At 42.8% G+C, this 22,509-nt stretch overlaps 2 protein-coding genes across 4 annotated transcripts in view; one reads left to right on the top strand and one right to left on the bottom strand.

Moving 5' to 3' along the window:
* Nucleotides 1–11,728, top strand: part of RNF212B (ring finger protein 212B) — a 44,138-nt gene extending 32,410 nt beyond the window's left edge. For all 3 annotated transcript variants that reach the window (XM_017665155.3, XM_037017309.2, XM_017665152.3), the window contains 4 exons: nucleotides 4,434–4,473; nucleotides 9,038–9,138; nucleotides 9,820–9,881; nucleotides 11,399–11,728. In XM_017665155.3, coding sequence (XP_017520644.2) covers nucleotides 4,434–4,473; nucleotides 9,038–9,138; nucleotides 9,820–9,881; nucleotides 11,399–11,464 — 269 coding nt within the window. In that variant the 3' untranslated portion in view covers nucleotides 11,465–11,728. The remainder of the gene's footprint in view (nucleotides 1–4,433; nucleotides 4,474–9,037; nucleotides 9,139–9,819; nucleotides 9,882–11,398) is intronic.
* HOMEZ (homeobox and leucine zipper encoding) lies at nucleotides 11,728–21,161 on the bottom strand. The gene is made up of 2 exons (XM_017665151.3): nucleotides 20,180–21,161; nucleotides 11,728–15,235 (listed from the first exon to the last, which is right to left on the bottom strand). The coding sequence occupies exons 1-2, from the start codon at nucleotides 20,481–20,483 to the stop codon at nucleotides 13,641–13,643; spliced, it is 1,899 nt and encodes a 632-aa protein (XP_017520640.2). The 5' UTR covers nucleotides 20,484–21,161; the 3' UTR covers nucleotides 11,728–13,640.
* Between the last annotated feature and the right edge of the window lie 1,348 nt (nucleotides 21,162–22,509).

Raw genomic sequence — 22,509 nt, 5'->3', positions numbered from 1 at the left:
TTCTGGCCTGTAAGGTTTCTGTTGAGAAGTCTGATGATAGCCTGATAGGTTTTCCTTTGTAGGTGATCTTTTCTCTCTCTATGGCTGCTTTTAATACTCTGTCCTTGTCTTTAATCTTTGGCATTTTAATTATTATGTGTCTTGGTGTTGTCCTCCTTGGGTCTTTTGTGTTGGGAGATCTGTGGGCTTCCATAGTCTGAGAGACTATTTCCTTCCCCAGATTGGGGAATTTTTCAGCAATTATTTCTTGAAAGACACTTTATATCCTTTTTTCTCTCTTCTTCTTCTTCTGGTACCCCTTATTAAGCGAATATTGTTCCATTTGGATTGGTCACACAGTTCTCTTAATATTCTTTCATTCCTAGAGATCTTTTTCTCTCTCTCTGCCTCAGCTTCTCTGTATTCCTGTTCTCTGATTTCTATTCTATTAACAGTCTCTTGCACCTCATCCGGTCTGCTCTTAAGTCCTTCCAATGCTTGTTTCGTTTCTGTTATTTCCCTCTGGACTTCATCCCTTAGCTCTTGCATATTTCTCTCCAGCTCCATCAGCATGGTTATGACTTTTATTTTGAATTCTTTTTCAGGAAGATTGGTTATATCTGTCTCACCAGGCCCTCTGTCTGGCATTTGAGTGATTTTGGACTGGACCAGGTTCTTCTGCCTTTTCATGGCAATAGAAGTGATTGCCAATGAGTGGTGTGTGTGTCAGCTGGGAGAACAATGTCCCCTCCTGCTTGCTGGTCACCTTGCCCTTCTCTGTTGTCTATGCCGGCCAACCACACACAGGGAGCAGATCTCTGGGCTAATTCCCTCAGCTGCCATGGGTGGAGCGGCCGCAGCCCTCAGGATAGCCTATGGCACTGGCAGGGGTCCCAGATGAGTGGAGTGTGTTCTTCTGTGAGAATGGCACCCCTTCATGCCTTCTGGACATTGTGCTGGCTTCCTCTGCCTGTGCTGGGCAGCTGTGTGTAGGCAGCAGCCTCTGGGTCTGGCCCCATTAGCTGTGTGCTGGGAGAAGACTCTGTATGGTTGCTGTGGGTGGGGCTGCTCCCTGGCTGGTCTACAGCAATGGTGGGTCAGCTGGTTTGCTTGCAGTGCTGCCCAGGGGGAATGAATGACAGGCTGCTTATTGCCATGAGGGACTTTGGAGCTGAGTTGCCGGCGCCTGAAGTTCTTTAAGATTCCCAGCCTGCTGGGCTAAGTGTGTCTTGGTGTTGTCCTCCAAGTGTCCTTGGTGTTGTGCCAGTATGATTTTGTCCACCTGTTGAACCCTTGTCCCTTTAAGCCTTTTAAAACACCCTCTTTCCTTTTGTCCCAGGGGAGCTGGCTGTGGGGACCGGCTCTCAATCTCCATCTCAGATTTTACTTTTCCGTTTCTCTAATATCCAGTACACCATGCAATGTGTGTTTGTGCTCCCAGTGCAGATTACTAGGGCTGGTTATTACTGTGCTTCCCCTCCCTCCCCACTCTGATTCTTTTCCTTCCGCTGGTGAGCTCAGGTGGAGAGAGTGCTTGCGTCCCACTGGGTCACAGATTTGTATCTTACCCTTTTCATGAGATGCTGAGTTCTCACAGATGTAGATGTAGCCTGGCTGTTGTACCGTATCTTCTGTTCTCTCTTTTAGGAACAGTTGTATTTGCTATATTTTCAAAATATGTATGGTTTTGGGTGGAGATTTCCGCCACCCTACTCACGCCGCCATCTTGAGAAAGTCCTCCATTTACATTTAATGTAATTACTGATAAGACTTCTGTGATTTTGTTATTTGTTTTGTATATATCTTAGGTCTGTTTTTTCTTCATTTCATTACAGCCTTCTTTGTTTTAAATAGATATTTTCTAGTATGCCATTTTAGTTCCCTTGTTGTTTCTTTTACTATAATTTTTAAATTATTTTATTAGGGATTGCAATTAACATCAAATTAATAACAATCTACTAAAATCAATACCAAACTTTATTCAATATAAAATGAAAACTTTGTTCTTATATATAGTTCCATTCTCTCCAAATGCCATTGTGCTATTATCATATAAATTACATCTTAAATTGTGTACTTATCAAGACAAATTTATAACTTTTATGCAGGGGTGTTTAAAACCATATAGGAGAAAGAAGTTACAAAAATACGCTTATACTTTTATATTTACCTGTGTAACTATCTTTAATAGTGCTCTTTATTATACTCTTCATGCAGATCTGAGTTACTGTATAATTCCCCTTTCATTTAAGTCTGAAGTACTCCCTTTAGTACATCTTCGAAGGCAGGTTTGATAGTAACAAATTCTTTCAGTTTTTGTTCATCTGAGAATGTCTTAATTTCTCCTTGTTTTACTGGATTTACATTTTTTTGTTGACAGTCCTTCTTTTGGCATTTTGAGTATGTTGTCCCACTATGTTCTGGTCTCCATCGTTTCTGAGAAGAAACCAGTGCTGGTTTTATTGATGATCCCTTGCATGTGATGAGTGACTTCTCTCTTGTTGCTTTCAGGGTTCTTTTTTTCTCTTTGGCTTTCAACACTTAATGATATGTTTCGGTATAGATCTTTTTGATCTGTTTGGAGTGTGTTGAGCTTCCTGGATATGTAGATTAATGCTTTTCATCTAATTTGGGAAGTTGTCAGCCATTATTTCTTCAAATATTCTTTCTGATCCTGTTCCTCTCTTTTCTACTTCTGGAACTCCCATTATGCATATGTTGGTAGGCTTGATGGTATTCCACCACAGTCTCTGAGGCTCTGTTTGTTTTTCTTCATTCTTTTTATTCTCTCTTCCTCACACTGGATAATCTCAATTGGTTTATCTTCAGATTTGCTGATTCTTCTGCCTGCTCATATTTAATGATGGGACCCCCTAGTGAAGTTTTCATTTTAGTTTTGTATTTTTCAATTCTAGAATTTATATTTGGTTTTTCTAAATATAATTTTTCTTTATTAGTATTTTCTATGTGTTGAGACACCATTTTCATACTTTCCTCTAGTGCTTTAGACATGGTTTCCTTTGGTTATTTGAACATATTTTAAATAGCTGATTTAAAATATTTATTTAGAAAGTCCTATATTTGGGCTTCCTCAGCAACAGTTTCTATTGATTGCTTTTTTCCCCTTTATACAGGTCATACTTGCTTGTTTCTTTGTATGCAGTGATGCATGCAAAGGTATTTTTTGTTGAATTTAAAATAATATAACATGGAAACTCTGGGAATCAGATTCTTCCCCCTCCCTAGGGTTTGTCATTGTTATGGCTGTTTTCTGTTGTTTGTTTAGTGACTTTTTAAAATTAATTCTATAAAATCTGTATTCTTTGTCACGTGTGGCCACTGAAGCCTCTATTTGGTTAGGTCACTTGTCAGCTAATGACTAGACAGAGATTTCCTTAGACACCTGGAGCCAGTAAGTCTCTCAGTCTTTGCAAAGGAACTCTGTGTTGTGGTGTACTTTCAGCACTCAGCCAGGCAAATGACAACTGTGTCTTACCCTTTGCCCTACTTGTATGACCTCAAGATAAGTCCCAAATGAAAGCTTAGGGACTTTTCAGGTCTTTTCTGAGCACACACATGGCCTAGATTTCCAAGAATCCGTTGTTGTCCTCACAGACAACTCATTTCCCCTTTTTAGCTTTGGTCAGCCTGTTGTTTGTCCCACTAATATTCACATCCTCAAGCAGCCAAAACCTGTAATTGTTCGCAAAAAACATTCTTGGGGAAAAGACTTTTCATAATTGGTGAACTGTAAGCTCCAAGTGGTAGTGAGTTTGGGCTCCAAGTCAGATCAGATAAAAGCAGCCTTGCAAGTGGAGTCTTTCAGGGAACTAACTACTAGAGAAGTCAAATAATGGTAATTCTCTAGGAATGAGGCTTTGAAAGAGTTCCACCCCCATTTCATACCCTGTAGTGACTGCCAGACTATTGGTTTTCAAGGCTACCACAGAGCTGGAGAAGGAGAATAGGGAGTAGGGCAAGTTAAAATGCCACAGAGCTCACTGTTCTTAACCCACATTCAATGATTTTTTTTGAATAAACATTTCCCAGATTACTGCAAGCCCTTTGTTAATTTGCAGATTCTGACAGTATTTGCCCGTTTTGTCATTCTTTATAGGGAGAGAATTTTTGGAGGTCCTTGTTCCATTTTTGCTGTCACTCCTAGCCAATTTAATTACCCTTTGTCTTTAGCTATTCTTTCTGGTAATCTCCAATTTACCTGGGGAAACCAAGGCACAGACACATTATAACACATCAAGGCAGTGAGGGGTCCTGGCTCACGAACTCATCAAACAGAGGAAAGCACCTTTATGAGATACTGCTAGGTAATTTGTGGGCTTTTCTGCTTGCCGTTAATCCCTAAGCCTAACATATATATTGAAAATTTTTTATCCCCAGTATACCTCTTTTCTAGTTCATGGATTATCTCACAGGATCGTTTCTTTGTTTTCCAGAAACCCCTTCACCAGCTTCCTCTCACAGCCTATCTTACAGGTGAGTAACATTATGCTTCCTTTCATTTGGAATCTGTTCACACTGATACTCTGCCAGCAGCCTTGGGGTGTGCCTTATGTTTTTTCTTATACAACAATAACAGTATTATACATAGCAATTCTAGTAGCATAACTCCATTTGGATCCCAATGTAAGTATGTTGGGGGTCTTCCCCTAACACCAAGTAACTCTCCAACACCAGATTCCCCAGGTTAAAGGTTCCATTCTACAAAACTGCCCTCCACCCACTAACTCCAGGGTCTGGTTGCAAGCCCCAGGCTGTACTTCTGATGTACCAGCTATGGATCAGAGGTTTCCATGACCTCCCCCTTAGGTTAGATTAGTTTGTTAGAGAGACTCACAGAACTCAGAAAACACTTACATTTACCAGTTTAATAAAGAATACCATAAAGGATATACATTAACAGCCAGATGGAAAGATACATAGGACAAGGTCCCAAATAAAGGAGCTTCTATCCTCGTGGAGCTTGGGGCCTGGCTCAGTGGCATGTGGAGGCATTCTGGTTCCCTACACATAGAAGCTCTACCCAGCTGAGAAGCAGGATCCAAGAGAGTGTATAAGCTCTTTACAAGGGTCTTTGTGAGGAGTTTGTTGCATATTCATGATTGACTTAATTATTGGCCATTGGCTGAATGAGCCTCCGGTTGGGTGGGGGTCCAAAAATCTCTCATTACATGACAAGACACCCATTTCACCTTCAAGACTGCAGTGTTTTCAGGAACTGTGGATGAAGGCCAAATATACCTGGGAATATTTGGTTGTATGAATGACCAAATGTGTATTTCTGGCAGACATTTCAAAATCTTATCTGTGTGTGGGGGTCACAAGGGCCCAAAGGTGTCAAGCTCGACTGCCTTTTGTAATTCACACATGGCTTGCTTTTGTTCAGGTCTGCAATTAAATATAGCTTTCTTTCGTGTAGTCTTATAGATGGGAGCTAGCAATATTCCCAGTCTGTGTCCTCCAAAATCCAAATAAACCAACCAAATGCTGGGCTTCTTGCTTGGTTCTCGGGATGGGTAGTAACAGCACTTCATTCTTAGCTCTTGTGGAATATCCTGGGTAGTTCCTGCCCAGGTTATTCCTAAGATTTCACTGTTTGAGCAGGACCTTGGACCGTTGCTGGATTTATTGACCAGCCCCACTTGGTCATGTGCGTCACTATTGCATTCAAATCAGTTCTAGCTTGCTCTTCTGTTTCCAATAATATCATGATATGTCATCAATATAGTGTATTATTACGCTCAGGACCTGTGTCAAGGGCAAATCCTTCCTGACCAAGTAGTGACAATAAGCTGGTGAGTTCAGATAACCCCCTGGCAACACAGTTAAAGTAAATAGGGATCCTTCCCACATGAAGGCAAACTGTGGCTCTTTTACAGAGATGGAGATAGAGAAGAAAGCCCTTGCAACATCAGTCACTCAGTACCAGCCTCTTTCAGCCTGCTGTACTTTCTGTATGGCTGAGACCATGTCCGGAACTGCTGAGGCTATGGGCGGTACAACTTTATTTAAGCCTCAATAGTTTACTGTTAATCCCCATGAGCCATATGCCTTTTTCACAGGCCACTCAGGACTATTGTACAGTGAATTCATTGGTACCAGCACTCCAGCTTCTAGCATGTCACTAACTAGAGGGCTGATCTCTTTTTGTCCACCAGGTATTCCATCGTGCTTCAAATTAACCACTTGTATGGGCTCTGGGTAGTTCTAGAGGTTTCCATTTAGCATGCCCAATTAAAACTGAGGGTGGGCTTACATGCCTTTTGTTTTACAGTATTAGGTAGGGGAAGCAATCTCCAGTCAGACATAATATCCATCCCAATAATACATTCAGGTAAAGGAGATGCAATTATTTGACACAAAATCTCAAATACCCTGATTTTCCTCTGAACTTTCACCTTAATCCCAACAACCATTGCATCTCCACAACCTCCCAATCTAACTTTAGATCCTGATAAGACTTCAGCAGCTTTTGGAGTCACAGTGCATTGGGGTCCCAAATTAAGGAGTCCCAAGAAAGTTTCTTCCTCTCCCTCTGGCCATTTTACCTCCTCAGGTCTCTGGCTGGGGGTGTGGCCAAAAGACCCTAGCTCTTTTGTCAGTCATTAACTTGATTAACCTGCCTGACACTGCCCCAGGAGGTTCCTGGTCAGGTTTATCAGTAATCTCAGCCTCCAGGGTTTTTAAATTCCTCCAAACTGGGGTAAAAAGTTTGCACCTCTGTAATGTTGGGGGAACAACAGGGGGCTCCATTGGCCCACCCAGTCTCTGATAGTGCTGCAGTAACACCCTTTCTTTTAACCCCATCAATGTCCTCTTTATTCTTCCCATTTTTCAATAACCACTGAAGACTTCCACTCTGTTGGGTTGAGTCCCTTGACTCTGCCCTTTGTCCCTCCCCATTTTCTTAGTTACTTTGCTGTTCTTGGTGTCAGTGAAACCCTTGTGGAGAAGCTGAGATAAATCTGATAAGACTTGAACTGTTGTTCGATTTTGTAACAGTAAAGTTACATGGGGTGCCTGTGTAACGGGGACCCCCTTAATCACAGCATTCACCATAACCTGTGTAACAGGACTATTCAGTGAATGAATATCTCAGTCAATCCCACATGGCTTGCATATAAAGTATTAGCATTTATAGGGGAAGTTGGTTGGGCAGTCTCCCTTCTCAGGATAAACAGACCTCAGAGTGGTTTTTATCCAATTCACCAGGCTGGCTGCTCCCTCTGTAATAACCTCTTGTGTGTCTAGATGTCTAGATCACATACAGACATCTGTGATTGCTCAATAGTGAGCTGTGGATCTTGCATCAGCCCAAACATGCTCTTCCACTCTGAAGCATTCAAAACCAAAGACACAGCCCCCAAAACTGGTTACTGTCACAATCCACTTTAGTAAAGGTTCTTCAGTTATCTGGTGATACCAGTCTACAAAATGAGCCGGTTCCTTCACACTATATACCCTGTTTCAGTCATTTCCTGTTTTTTGCCTCTTCTTGGTGACCATAGATCTTAGAGGTACTTTCTGTTGCTCCGACAAAAATTTTCCCTTTCTAGGTGGCTTTGAAGCTAATGGCCGAAGCTCAGACTGACCCAAATCCAAGGTTGGTTCAGTAACAAGCCCTGACCCAGTGCTTTTATTTTCAATTTGGCTACTACAGATAACAACCAGGGAATGGCTAGCCTGCTTCTTATTAGTTTGCATTTCCTTATATCCAGTGAGCCAACTCCTTAAGAGATTGGTTCACTGTCACTTCTAAATTCCACCAGTAACTTTTACCTTTAGTAACTGATTGCAGTGAAGCTCCTGTTTCATACAATGGGTGACTGGGTAGCCATCCAGACTTCAAGAGTTCCTTATCCTCTGCCCTTTCTTTTTTTTTTTTTTCAAAAACCACAAATTTCTGTGAGCCTGGGCCTGTCTAGCAAATCCCACTCCTGACACCAAATGCTATATGTTCTTTCATATACAGCAACAATAGTAGTATTATACAGAGCAGTAATGGTATAACTTGTTTTAGATTCCTGGACCTGATTCCAATGTGTGTAAGTATGTGGGTGGGGTGTAGGGCTCTTCCCACACATAACACCAAGCAATTCTTGAACACCAGCAAGGTGTCTGAGAACTCTACTCAATTCTGATACTATCTGCCTGAGACAGCATCAAATTCCCCAGGTTAAGGGCTCATTCCGACAAGACTGCCCTCCACTCCCTACTCCAGGTGCTGGTCACAAGCCCCAGGCAGTTAACCTGTGCTCCTGACTGACCAGCTACAGATGGAGATTCCCATGACCTCCCCCTTAGGTTCAGTTAATTTTCTAGAGTGGCTCACAGAACTCAAGAGAACGTGTTTACCAGTTTAATAAAGGATACTGTGAAGAATACGTGTTAACAGCCAGATGAAGAGATACATAGGGCAAGGTCCCAAATAAAGGAGCTTCTGTCCTTGTGGAGCTTGGGGTCTGGCTCGGTGGCACATATCAGCATTCTGGTTCCCCAAGTGTAGAACCTCTCCCTGACTGAGAATCAGGATCCAAGAGAGTGATAAGCTCTCTTTTTGTGAGGACTTCATTGCATATTCATGATTGACTTAATAATTACTGACCATTGCTGATTCAACCTCCAGCCCCTGCCCTTGGGTACAGGGTCTGAAAGTCTCTCATTAACATGATTTCATTTATGAACACCCATTTCACCTTGAAGATTCTGCAGTGTTTTCAGGAATTGTGGATGAAGCCCAAATATACCTGGGAAATATATATTTGGTTGTATGAATGACCAAATATGTATTTCTTATGACTCGTTGTACCACCAGGTTACTTCCTCACTGGCCTGTACCACTTAAGTTTATAGTCTACCTTTTAAACAAAAAAGGTTGAATAGTATTGTGTCTAATATACATCTGTTAATTTCCTCTCATTCTCAATTGCAAGCAGGGGGTTATTTCCTTCTGATCAAACTGTATGGGCTCTTCTTTTATATATGATTTCCACCTTTACCTTTTCTTTTTTCTGCTGATGCTTTTCTTTCCCTTCCATAGGCCTTCATATGCCTCCTCTGGACAGGGAATTTTTCCTTTCAGACCATCCCCAAATGGTGGGGATTCTGATCACACAAGAATCCTCACTCCCAACAATTCAGGTAAGTTAAATGACATTCCCAAAGGAGTGGAGTTTCAACCATTGACATATATACTAAAATAAAGATTTTCAGGGTGAAGAGAAACTGGGATTTGTCCCCCTCAAAGAGAAACTGGGATTTGTCCCCCTCAAATAGCATTGTCTCCAGTTTGAGTTCTTAATATGCTTCAAGAGTTACCCCATTTTCTTCACAGTAAAGGGAACCATTAGGATTTTGCCTGAATAGCACTCATCCTGTTACAGTTGAGTTCTGCTATTTAGCTAGAAGGTTGGCCTGTGGAACAAAACTGGCTCTTTTTTTTTAGATCCCTGTTTTTGAACATTGATGAGAATGACAAAACCAGTATCCTTTTTTGTCCGCATCTTTTGCAGTGAAGGTACCTTTGCTACCAGTCCTCTTGACAAGGGGCTGTCATCTTCCGTAACTCACCAAAATCTTTATATTGATTGTACTTCATTCTACTCATAGTTAAACTCAAGTATCAGACCTTTCTGTTAGCACCCTGTCGCCATAGGAAAAGGATGGACTTTAAAACCCATGTCATAAATTGCTTAGTTAACAGTCTTTTTCCCTTCTGAGTAGTGTTCCATATATTAAGAACTACCTATTTACTCTTGTCCATAAGCAACACTGTTGAAGATCTACCCAGAAAGTTATCCTTTATTCCATTCTATCCTTCAGGTCAGAGGGAAAGCAGAAACACACTACAGTGTCTTCCTGGTTTCCAGCTACCAGTCCTGCAGGTGAGCCCTGGCAGTCTAAGTTGTGCATGAAAAGTACAGGGTTAGGCCTGCATACCACATGCCTCATTCTGGTCTCCTATTAAGGTGGTAGAACGTAACCAGTGGAGAATACATGGGTTTCAAGTATGGTAACAACTTTCCAGAATGGTCTCAATTTCAAAGATTCTATTCTTTAGCTTCCAGGCTTGGGGTTTAAAAATTAAGTCATATTATAGTGAAAGGCTTTAAGCTGTGAGGGTTTGGCCAGCATGAACTAAGTGTACAGATACAACTGACATTCTCAGAAGTTCCCCAAAAAGGTATTTCCAACAGAATATATCTTTTGGCTAGAAGTAATGTTAGAACTAGGAAAAACCACATTTACTTCTCCAGAAATAGTTAGAACAATTTTTGTAAGTTGATAGGACTATGATTCTGATCCAGGCAACAAAAAGTAAAGGGCATGGGAGTGAGAACAGAGATTTGTAAGGGGTTCTATTAAAATGAAAAGTTCAGTCTTGCCTTTTAAATTTAATTTTAAGGCTTGGGGTTTGGATATTTAGGTCCTAAGGATATTTACGCCCTTTTTCCTTGCCAAGCACAGTGACCCCAAGGAAATACTAAGGTAGGTAATTATTTTGCCTTTACATTCCAAAATGCCCTTTATTTTCATCAGCAAGCAATTAGGGTCTAAGCCCTAAGAGGCAACGCTAGGGAAATAATATCCCTCTCTAAGATCCTCACAAATGGAAGGATTAACCCACAGGTGGAAAAAGACTTAAAAGACATATAAAACATCTACACATATATGGCCTCTAACTGGATTTTGACTGAAGCAAAACTGTAAAAAACTTTTATGAGAAACTTGAGGAAAACTGAATACTTTTAGACTTTTGATATTAAGGAATTGTTAATAGTTTTATTGTAGGCACGATGCTATTGTAGTTATATTTTTTTAAAAATAATCTCTTCTGGAGATACATACTAAAACATTTATGGATAGGAAGTTAAGTGATTTTCTGGGTTTTGCTTTAGTATAATCTAGTGGGGAGGAGCAGGGAAAAAATAGAAATGAAAGAAAATTGGCCATGAGTTACTTGCTGAACTTGGTGGTGGGTACATGTGAGTTCATTACACTACTTCAGTCTTATATTTTTAATTTCCATAATAAGTTAAAAAGTTACTGAAAAAAGCCCCACCTCCCCACAGGTGTGAAAATTTTGTCACCCTCATAATCATCTCTGGGCATGGCAATCATGTTAGTTCTTCCAAAATAGTTGGATTTTCAAATATTCTGCTTTATAACCATAAACCATGAAAATGTTCTCAAGAGTTTCATAAGTAGCACCGAAGCCTTTGTCACACTAGATGTATCAAAATCTAAGTTTGGAAAAGCTACTTACCATGCAATGGAGAGAACTATGGAAGAACAACAGCAGTGGTTTACTGTGCTGAAACTTTATACAATAGCTTTAGAGGGCCTTACTTGTCCTTTTTGTTATAAACACCCATATCTGCCTTCTGGTCCTCTGCTGCAGACTCTCTACCAACAGAGGCAGATGGGATTAACCAGAGGGAGAGAAGCATGGACTACTTTCAGATAAACCATCTTCAAGATCTGATCTATACATATTGCTAAAGGATGGACTGTAGCAGCCAATGCCATTAGGTGTGATGACCTTGGAAAATGTACCCCTGCCTTGTTTCCTGGTTTTGCTCTGTACCTTCTCTCTCCATCTTTACCATACACACCCTGTATTACCTCCTAGGAAAGTGGTCTGGTCTTCTGTAAGGCTAGTGCTTCAGGAAGATGTTTCTCTCCCACAAGACATATGTTAACTCCTTCATTTCCTACAACTTGAAACAAAGGTTGTAAAAACAATTCTTGACATTACTGGGTGTGGATTTAATTCTTTTAGCTTTGGATATATTCTCCCATTGCCAGTGTTAACAATCAACAACTCTGTTCCTTGTCCTAATATATTATACTTTTTCTACTTGCCTATTGTTTCCTCTATGGCTAGTTATTAAATGTTATTTTCCTTTCTGTCTGGGAAGAATTGGAGACAGACTTTCAGCTTACTCAAACACATAGATAATAAAGAGGATGCCCTTTTGCTATTGCAACTCTCTTGGTATTATATTACAAGCTCCAAAATGGTGGAATGGTCAAAAACTACCACTGAGATAAAACATTTATTCTTCTTTAGGTACTAAGGGGTAGAAATTAGGAATTAAATGGATGACCCACTAACAGATAGGCCTTTAGCAAAAAATATTTGAAGTTTAAAGATAGCAAGCACCTGCCAGAAATAAACTAAGTCTTGAGAATGACCTTGAAGCTGAACTAGGATCCCACTATGATTTCTAGAACCCTTGAATTTCTTTTTAAACGCATTTCTGGGCACTTCCTCTTCTGGGCAAGAGCCTGTGCTGTAGCAGGTGCAGGAAACAATCTACCCATTGATAGATACCAATCAACTGCCTTTTAAAGTTTTTGTTCTTTTAATTTACCTCGATATATCCTGCTGCTTGAAAAAGAAAAGTACACTAATCAGAATGTTAATGAATTGGACTCCATTAATGTCTAAACCATAGAAATGGTAAAGTGGGGGAGAGGGAAACAATTTTATTTTTGGCCTTTTACTATTATTCTAGCAATTTGGGGCTTCCACTCTTAATTCTTGATGATTAACCCATTGATATCTTTATATTTGACCTCAACTGATGAAAACCATTCTGAAACACCAGTAATTAATTCAAGACCATGGTTGCTCTGCCCCCAACACAGGCCCTATAAAGAGAGGGAAAAATCTCTATTCTGGACACAGATTAAACCAACACCCAAAAGATGAGAAATCAGTCTGTCAAGCTAGGCAGGAGTGTTGGGTTTGTATAACCAAACCTGGAACCTACCCACACCATCCTTCAGAACTTAGAAACCATCCCCTCTCCTCTATCCCTTTGTAACCTAATTCTACTTTTTTTTTAAAGGACATTTCCCCTAATTCCCACCTCCAATAAATATCCAGTCTAAATTATTCTCCACCTGATTACTAAACCTTTTCACCAGTTCCCTGGGGAAGATTTACCCTGAGACAAATAGTGAACAAAATGGGATTTCAGAAAAAGATAAAAAGGATACAAGGCTAAGTGATCCCAGTATCAGAAATGAAGACATTTTGCTACCTGTGTGACTCCATAATGAAGCAGGTAAAACATATGAAGTCAGGTTGATATGAGGAAGAGGAAGTACTTGTGATCAGACTGGGACATATTGAGATTCTTCACTGCATTATTCAGACTTGTGCTCAGAGAGAAAAGGGGTGTAAGGCAGCCTTATAGCCCAGGGATAATGGTGGGATTGGGGGATTCACTGGAATCATCAATTGAATCAAAATTCCTTACTCCTCCTTTCCAAACCTCCTATAGATGTGGGGCCAAGGTCTGGCCTCTCTGTAGCATATTAAGGGAAAAGAACAGCAGCTATGAGGAGGGCAAGAAACTTTTCCCAGCCTACAGTTTGGACCAGATCCTTAGCACTCTCTTCTTTGAGACTTGAGGCCTACAGTTCTACCCATCCAATCCCCACCTCACTTTATGCCCTACGGTCATCTTCCCTGATCCACCCTCACTGCAACCCTGTTCCCCCACCTCAAGAACACAAAGCTTTTCAGTTCTTTGCCACAAAGTAATTTTTAAAATGTGGTTTCTTTGTTTTAACAGTTACTAAGTTGGTTCATCTTTTAGTAAAAAGCCTCCCCTCCCTTAGCCCCCCACTCAGTCCTGTATGATCACATCATCATCGTCATCATCCTCTTCCTCCTCCTCCTCTTCATCCTCATCTTCTGGCAGTTCTTCCTCCTCCTCTTCCTCCTCTTCATCTAGACAAACTACCACCTCAGCTGGCTCAGGTAATCGAGAGTCAAACCAATCCAGTACCTGCTGGGTGCTAAGCCTTGACGCCTGACTCAACTGAGGAATATCACTTTCCTGAAGCTGTTGGTGGGTGGCCCAGTACCTTTCGAGGGGCCGTACATCTGGTGGGGGTGGGGGAACCGGCAGAGGTGGTGTCTCAGCCCATTCATTCAAGGAGCGGGTTGAAGGTGGTGGTGTGGGAATTGCTGGGTCCTGGAAACTAGGGGCACCAGGTACTGCATTGTCCCGAAACCATTTTAGTTGCCCATGCTTCAAAGCATAGCGTGTGTCACCAAACCACTGAATAATCTCAGGCCGAGGTAAACCAGTGATCTGTTCTAATTTATGGTAATCCTCACGCCGTGCCCATTGGCACTGTAAAAAAAAGGATTTGAGGATAGCCAGCTGCTCTTTGGTTTTACGCTTTGTCTTCCGCTGGCGTTGCATATCTGGGGAAAGGTACTCTGCAGAGCCAACCCTACCTGCTACTGAGTTATGCCTTAGCCTCTGGTGCCATACCGGCTCCAGCTGTGGGGGTAGTGCCTGTTCATTGGGTGACAGTGGCTGTGGAACACAGCCTAGTGGCTGGTGGGGTTTAGAGGTGGCGGTAGCTCCATTAGCCAGTACCTGGAAAGTGGAAGAAGAGGTAGAGGGAGAAGGAGGAGTCACATTAGATGCAGACTCCTGCTTACAACTACTGGCAAGTAATGAGATCGGTGAGGACTTATCCTGGGTACGTGGCTGGACGACAGTTGTGGAGTGGTTCCAGGAAGTAGTACCTAGGCCACGTGACTGGTCAGGACCCCTGCCTGCCTGCTCCTTAGGACAGTTACTGCTTTGCAGATCCTGCCAAGAACCTGATTGGTTGGGGAGTGCCCCACTGCCAGATGCCATCAGGGACTCCTTTGCTTTCTGGTGACTCAGTGGCTCTGAGGACTCCTCAGGCTCTACCTTCAATCCTTTCATGTGAGCAGACTCACTGAGGGTCAGGGGCACTATTCCAAGACCAACTGGTTCTGGAGGTGGCATTGGAGAAGGCGGCACCTCCTCTGGGGGCCGCCCAGCATGATGGGCAAAAGAGAGAAGGGATTTGAAATGGATTTGGTCCCGATGGTAGACCACTCGGGCTCGAGTCTCTTCTATTTCTTCAGATGACCAGCTAATGCCACAGCGGAGTCGCTGGGCCATGAACCAAGTCTTGACTTTCTCCATCTGCAGCCCATAGCGTAAGCAGAGAAGGGCAATGTCTGCTAGACTGGGATAGGGAAAGTAGCTGAAGGTTTGGAGCAAGTGTTCATTGCCATCCAGCTCACTGGTCTGGGCTGCTTGGGTCCACACAAGCTGTAGCTCCTCAGAGATAGGAGGGAGGCAGATGAGGCCCACTGGGGAGCTATTAAGACTGCTGGCTTCTTTATTAGGAGGCATGGTGCTTTCTGATTTGTGCCCTTCAGAGATAGCTGTAGTAAGAAAAGAAACAACTCAGTCACTGGGGCTCCACTGGACTCCAAAACCATGGACTTTCTATGTGTACCTTTCTGGGTGCTTTTAAAGGGCTTTAACAATTTCTCCCTTAATTTCATAACCTTTTGAAGTCATCAGAGACTGCTGTAATTCCTGTCCTATGTATGAAAAACAAAGTTAATGGAAGTTAAATTATCCCAAGTCACATGACTAGTAAATACTGTCACCAAGACAAAAATCTGTCTTTAGAGGTTAAGGAGGAAAACTCATTCTCATAATAGCCTTTATCTTTCCAATTCAAACTCACTTTGCCTTCTATGATCAAAGAACAAGAGTCACAAAATGAAAACTCAACCACAAAAATAAGAGGAGCAGTTAATTTCAGAACTGTTACACTCTGGCTCCTAACAATTTATGGTAAAAATGTGGAGATAGGTCAAGATTATAACCGATGAGTATCTAGAAGGCAGGACAGCACTGTGCCCAACCCCCTTTCCTTTTCCTTCCTGATGGTGGAGGGTTGGGGGAGGGGAACAATAGTACCTTTAAGCCCTAAATCCAAACCTGATAGCTTTATTTTTTCTCTCAATAGGATATGAGGTCAGTTATCTGGGATAAATGGGGCTTACTCCCCCAGGGTTCAGGTCCTGTGAGCACAGAGAGGGGGTACCGTTCCTGCCCCCAAGTCATCCTCAAAACAAAGCTTAGCCCCTCACCCCAGCCTTTGTCTCTTCCAACTGCTCACTTTCTCTCCAGGGAGCTTAAGAGAGCTCCCTCACACTTTAACAGCCCCTCCACACAGGGTGGAACCGTGCAGCTCTTATCTCTTCAGTCCAGCTTTCTCAGGACCAGGTGGGCAGGTTCATTATAAATTGTAGCCAGGTCATGCGAGCCTCCCAGTAGCACCACTGCTCCCAGGGTTATGAGTGTGGGGATTGCAGGGACAGCCCCTGACTATGCTTCATTCCTGGAATACCTGCTCAAATCATTTCCCAGAATAATTCTGTTGATGGAATTTTAACCCCACTCCCTGTGTGGACATTAGAGACTCATACATCTGTTACTCTTTACTCTTGGAGGAATCCCTTCTGAGTATATAAATGTAACTTCTGATATGTTAAAGAAGGGACAGGATTCCTAGGTAAATGTTACATGACAAATTAAGAAAAATCTCAAGTCCAGAAAGTTATAGATAGATCAGTGTAATATCAAGGGATTTTATGTGACGCTTAAAAAAAATTGGAAGAATTTTAATGTGTTTCACCATTCCCCTTTAACAAGCAAATCTAACAAACTGAAGGCCATGCAGATCCTAAGGGTAACACAACTTGAAGAGAACATTAAGAGGGTAAATGGAGGCAGCATGGTATAGTGAGTAGAAATATGATTCTTGAGTAAGGCCAACCTGCAATTTGAATTCAAATTCTGCTATCAGCTGTAATCTTGGGAAGAAGTTACTGAACTTACAGAAACCTCAATTTCTCTTGTATAAAAAATGGAGACATTGCTGTGTAGTTACATTTTTTTACCAAGCCCCTAGTATGCGCTAGCTGTCATGTGTAGGCAAAGCCTAAAGGAGCTGTTAAAGATGGAGGTCTGGGATGGAGCAGATTTGAGATTTGTTGCAGTTCCATCACTTCCTAGAGTGCTGCTTATCCTCAGACAAGTTAATTTGAACTTCTCTAAGCCTTAGTTTTCCATCAGAGAGAAAGGAGATTGTAATAGCACCTACCTCACAAGTTTATGACTAAATGAAAAAATGCACTTGATATTATGCCTACAACAAATAGCTTTTATTGGTACTTTAGCCTCACAAGTGATTCTAAGGTAAAGCTCTTCCTAACACTAAATTCTTTAAAATCACTGTTTTCAGTCTGTTTATGTTGAGTCCTAATTCTGATGGGCAGTGGAGGAAACCAGGGCATCTATGACTTCATACATTTTATATTTTGGGAGCTGGATATAACTCCAGAGTGGATTTTGCTGCTTTAAAATAGCATGATAATCAGGGCCACTGGAGAATTGAATCCATAATTTGATATAAATCCTTTTTGATTGCCAAGTGAATGCCAGTGGGTAGCTCTACCTTTACCCTCCAGGTTCATCCCGGACACAGCTGAGGCCTGTGAGGAAACGCTTGCATGGCCAGGTGCAAAACCACCATTTAGAAGTTTGTGTTCCACTGAGAACACCATCACATCTAAGCTGGAGAATACTTTTATGATTGCAACACTTGGCATTTACTTAATCTTATTTGTGTCTTGTTCTTCAAGGACCCAACATAACTTTAGATATGAGAAAAATGTAGCATCAGGAATAAAGCAGTCCAGTGTGAGGATGAAGACTGCCAGATGGGATATAAGGTAGGCATAGATACAAGCCTACAGGAAGCATTTTGCTTTCATTCATGTAATTTGCTATCCTTCAGATTCTCGTGGCATCAGCTTGGTATTTCAACATAATATTCCGTGACGCACATACCATATTTGGTGTACATACAACCACAGTTTTCCAATTACACAAAACACAAGTTGTAGAAGACTTCCTGATACAGAATGATGGCTTAAACAACGGCACAGCTGTATAGCTGGCACATCCCTGGAAGAATCTGGCTTTGAAATAGGAAGAAACTACAACTAGAGAAGGGCTCATGAGAACTATAACAAGTAGGGCAGATATAACAAGTAGGTACAGTAATCAAAACCACAATGAAAACACTACTGTCTCTTGTGTTCTTATGCCTCCATTTGGAGAGGATAAAAAGGAAGGGAATCAAAGCTGGGGAAATAAGACTCCTACTTTCTACTGCTAAAATCATTAATAAAAAATATAGTCACAATAATACCCTTCTTTTCCTTTGGGCTTTCCATACCCCTGGACAGATGGCAGAAAAGAATGGGCTGCCTTAAACTTCCCGGCTATGTGTTCACAACACAATCCTAGGAGAAAGAGGTGTTCAAAATTTTAGACTTAAACCTCTGCTTATGTTTAAAGTAGAAGACAGTTTGAGAGACCAGATATGATCCTGCTAAATCCCATAAATCTTTATTCAGAGAAGAATTGAAGTACTGCCTAAAATGTGTTTTGGTGATAGTTTTAAGGCCCTTCAAGGACTTTTAGTGATATTCAACTTACGTGTTTCTCAACTTTTTGGTTCATGAACCTCTTTGAAAACGAGAAGTTATTATTTAAAAAAAAGAAAATAAGAAGTTATGGACCCTCAGAAAGTTATGAGTACCGTCCCAAAATAAACATTCACACTTATACATTATATAATCTCAGGAGGTTCACTGGCTGCCCAGAAGCCCAGGTTAAGAACCTCTGCATTTTATCCTCCCAACTTCATTAAAGGCAATGGCGCCAATTGCTTAAAGGATCTGACAGCTTGATGTGAATGAATGAAAAGGGTGAATGCAAGAAGACCCAGAATTTGAGCAAGTCTATAAGGGATTAGATATTAGTTGGAGAAAGTGAAAGAGAGGGGTGTTCAACTGAGCCAGGAGCCTGGCTTAATGGACCCCTGGGGTACCCACAGTGCAATGGATACTAGAGGCTAGTAGGGTAAGTGTGCTGAAATCATCTGTTTCCTTCAGCTGCCTAGTGTGCCTGGGCCAGTTGTACTTGATTCCAAAGCTGCTTATGCCTGTTATTTTTCTGTACTTATATAATAATGTAATTAAACATCACATAAACTTATAAAAAAAGTTCATTAAAAATTGCTCCTATGAAATAAAGTCAAATGCTTTGGAAAAGCATAGTACAAAGGAGTGTACAATTTAAAGACTGTTGAGAGTAGGCAAGACAACTGTAAAAGGTTGGAGGGGCAAGGGACTTACAAATCTCAATGGTATTCTGCATTCAAATTCCTTCAAAAGTATTTAAATTCCCTCTCTAAAGACACCAAAATTGGAGATCACAGATAATGAAAGGCAGTGCCTCTCTTCTCAGACTACACATCATAATTACCTGTGAAACTTAAACCTGCCTCTTCATTCTGACTTATTAGTCTGGACTGGGGCCCAAGCATCAGTAGTTTTAAAAAGTTCTCAGGGTGAAGCCAGATTTGAGATTTACTTGTGTAGTCCATACTGGAAAGAAAATTGGGAACTCCAGTCAGCAGACTTAAAAGATGCCTGGACAACTACCCCAAAAGATTGGTGAAATGAGAGTATTTTTAATGACAATACTTGGGATATGTATGCATCATTTTTACAAATTCCCAACTTTAACTGGCTTTTTCCCCCCACAACTGTCACCTACCTATCCAAATCATATAAATGGGCTTCAAATGTACGGTGAGAAGGAGGTTCATATAACATAACATCTCCTGATTTGGGCCGACGTTACCAAACAGGTCTCAGTTTGAGTCTTATTTCAGTTTAGAAGTCTCAGATGCAACACTTGGGTTCTCACCATTCTGGTTGGTTTTCTGAGTACGGCTGGGTAGGGGATCTGCAGGGGCAGTTACTCCTAAACCTTTCATTCCCAAAGGCCACGGCTCCCCAGAAGTAAGACAAGGTTTCCGTATGTGTGTTGAGGTCGCCAGGAGGTAGTTATGGCGGGGAGCGGGGTGGGGGAGGCCTGGGAAGGAAACGTTTCTCCTATCCTCCATTTCACAGGCAGTCTACAAGGCTCCAAATTGGGTCAGAGAACAAAAAGTTGCTGCACTTGGGGCGATGAGCCCCCCCCCCCCCCGCAGGGACTAGGCGATTCTCAATTCTACCGTCGCCAAGGGCGTCCCAACCAGCCTTCCCCTCCTCCCTACACACCCACTCACCCACCCCCAGTTACAACAGGGAACCGAAAAGTCTAGAGGAGAAAGACAACCGGGCGACTTCGAACCCGGAATTCTCCTCCCCCAAGCGCGGGGATGGGGCTCCGGAGGTCGGAGATCGTATAGGGGCTGGGAGGGGAAGTCGAAGGGGCTGGGGATCACTCACCGCGGTCCGGCCCGGGCGGCGGCTCCCAGCCTCGCACCATGGGCCAAAGGGAAAAGGGGAGAAAGGGCAGGGAGCCTCCGGGATGGGAATGGGGTTCCGGCTCGCTGCGGCCTACTCCGAGCCCACCCGCGCGGAGAGCCGGACCAGGACTGCTCCCGTGCCCCCGAGAGCGCGCCCGTCCAGCCCAGCCCTGCTCCAGCGAGTTGGAGGCGGGGCGGGACCCAGGGGCGGTGCCAAGGTGTCCAAAGTCTCTATTGGTGGACGCGGGCAGGCGGGCACCTGAGGAACGCACTGGGCCGACCATTGGCTGCGGGGTCTCGGCTTAAGTCCTCTATTGGCTGTGAGCGCCTCAGCCGGGGTGGCTATTGGGTGCGTGGGCCAGAGAAGATGTCCCCTCGGGGCCAGGATGCAGTGACTGGTACCTCCCCACTTTCTCGACCTACCGGTGCCGGACCTTCGGAGTACGCTGGGCCCTGTTTTTCCCAGAACCTTCTTCCTCACCTCCCCCGGAGGAATTCATAGCAGTTTGCTGAACTGTCCAGACCGCCTGTACAATTATTTCCCGTTTGTGACCTCCTGAAGGAAGACTTTTTCAGCATCCCCTTGCCAAGCCTTCACACTAGCGCCTTCCCAGCCGAGGGTCCAACCGCCTTCAACAGCGTCACTGCAAATGAAGCGCCTGGAGCGACGGGGCTCTTCTCAAGATGGATCAAATGCCTTGCCACCCGGAAAGACGAGGATCCTAGCAGCCTGGTTTTGATAGCTTCTCGGGTGTAGCTGGCACGGGACAAGTGTTCTCAAAGATGAAGTGCTGGAGGAGTCACCTCAATGGGACCTACCTGACCCCCAGGCTCTTTTCTGCCCTTAATAGAGAGGACCTGTAGCCCTGACCCTTTTTGGGGGAACCTTGGTTTTCCCTGCCAAAAAACCGTAACGATAAAATGGGCTTTCCACCAAAGCAGTAGTCCACACTCCTTAGTACTGAGTCAAAAATTCTGTATATATAGGATTCTCAGCCTTCTAATACTTGCTGAAGTGATGCTTCTGTTCTCATGCTGGTCACTGAAAAAGTCTCTTCTTGACTAGGTCACTTAATAGCTTATATAGCTACAATAATTTATAAAGCAATTTCAGAGTCTGTGCTGTGTTCCTCAGAGCTTAGCCCTCCACACATACCCTGCAAAGGCCAAACAGCATAACTGCTACTTCTGATTCTTCATCTTGCCCCTGTAAGGTCTAGAGTTCTTTCAGAGTTACTAGATATTCGAAACATCTCTCTTCTTCAGCACTGAGTCCTATTTTCAGAAAAAAATAGGGTTTATTATTTGCCCCTGCCTACCCCCTCCCCCTATTACATTTAGTAAAAATCTCCTAAGAGCCAGCCCCATGCCCTTCAAACTAGTATGGCCAAAAAACATTATAGGAGTAAACAATTCAGCTTTAGAATTAGACTCTCTTGATTCCCTCAGGGTTTAAGCCAGGAGTGGTAGTATACACAGACCTTCTCTTAAATCATGACTATTACAACACCCGAATGGTTTGTATATGATGAAGGGAAAAGTGGAACATTTTAGGCAGCAATAGCTGTTTTCAGTAGAGGGGTCATTCTCTCCTAATCCAAACAATGAGACTGGATTGACCAAGGAAATCCATGCTTGTCTGGAAGTCAGGCAGGCACTGCCTGTGGGAATTTAGTGCCTACCCCTGGAGGGTTCAGTTAGGCACTCTGGGCATCACTGATCACAGGCTTGGTATTATGAAAGGTGAACAACTCTGACACATTCATTGTCTCATAAAGGTACTCAGCCCCAAGGGTCAAGAACAGGGAGCACAAAGGTCTAGGAGAGGGAGAATCCAAGGAAAGGCGAAACTCCTAGGTCCCAATTCTGGGGTGCAGGCTGGAGCCTCCCTCTTGTATGTGGGTTTCATCCTAAAGCCTTAGAAGATGAAGTGCTCTAGGATGGGAGAGTGGAAAAGAGGAAGAAGCCCAGGCTGACAATATCAGAAAACAGAGGGTACCTGACACCTTTAGGAAGACACTAACCCTCCCAGATCTTCAGAGTCTAGTGCTGAAGAATGGGGATGTACCATGTCATTCTCAATGTAGAGATGTCAATCCCCCATCTCTGGTGAAATTCTCTCTCCCTTGGCATGGCTGATATTAGGACTGACAAAAGGCACATGTGTCCTATAGCTAAGGAAACTGAAGTTTCAGGGCCATCCCTTGCATAGACCTCTTCCAAAGTACTGGTGGAGCTGCAGTATTAATATGGTTGTAGGTTTTTGTAAAATCTAAAAAAAACACTTAAACTGCAATTGGTTAAGATAAC

Source organism: Manis javanica, chromosome 8, assembly GCF_040802235.1.
Source record: "Manis javanica isolate MJ-LG chromosome 8, MJ_LKY, whole genome shotgun sequence".
Classification (NCBI taxonomy): Eukaryota; Metazoa; Chordata; class Mammalia; order Pholidota; family Manidae; genus Manis; species Manis javanica.
Note: the sequence above shows the minus strand (reverse complement) of the source record. Positions and strands in the feature narration are given on the sequence as shown.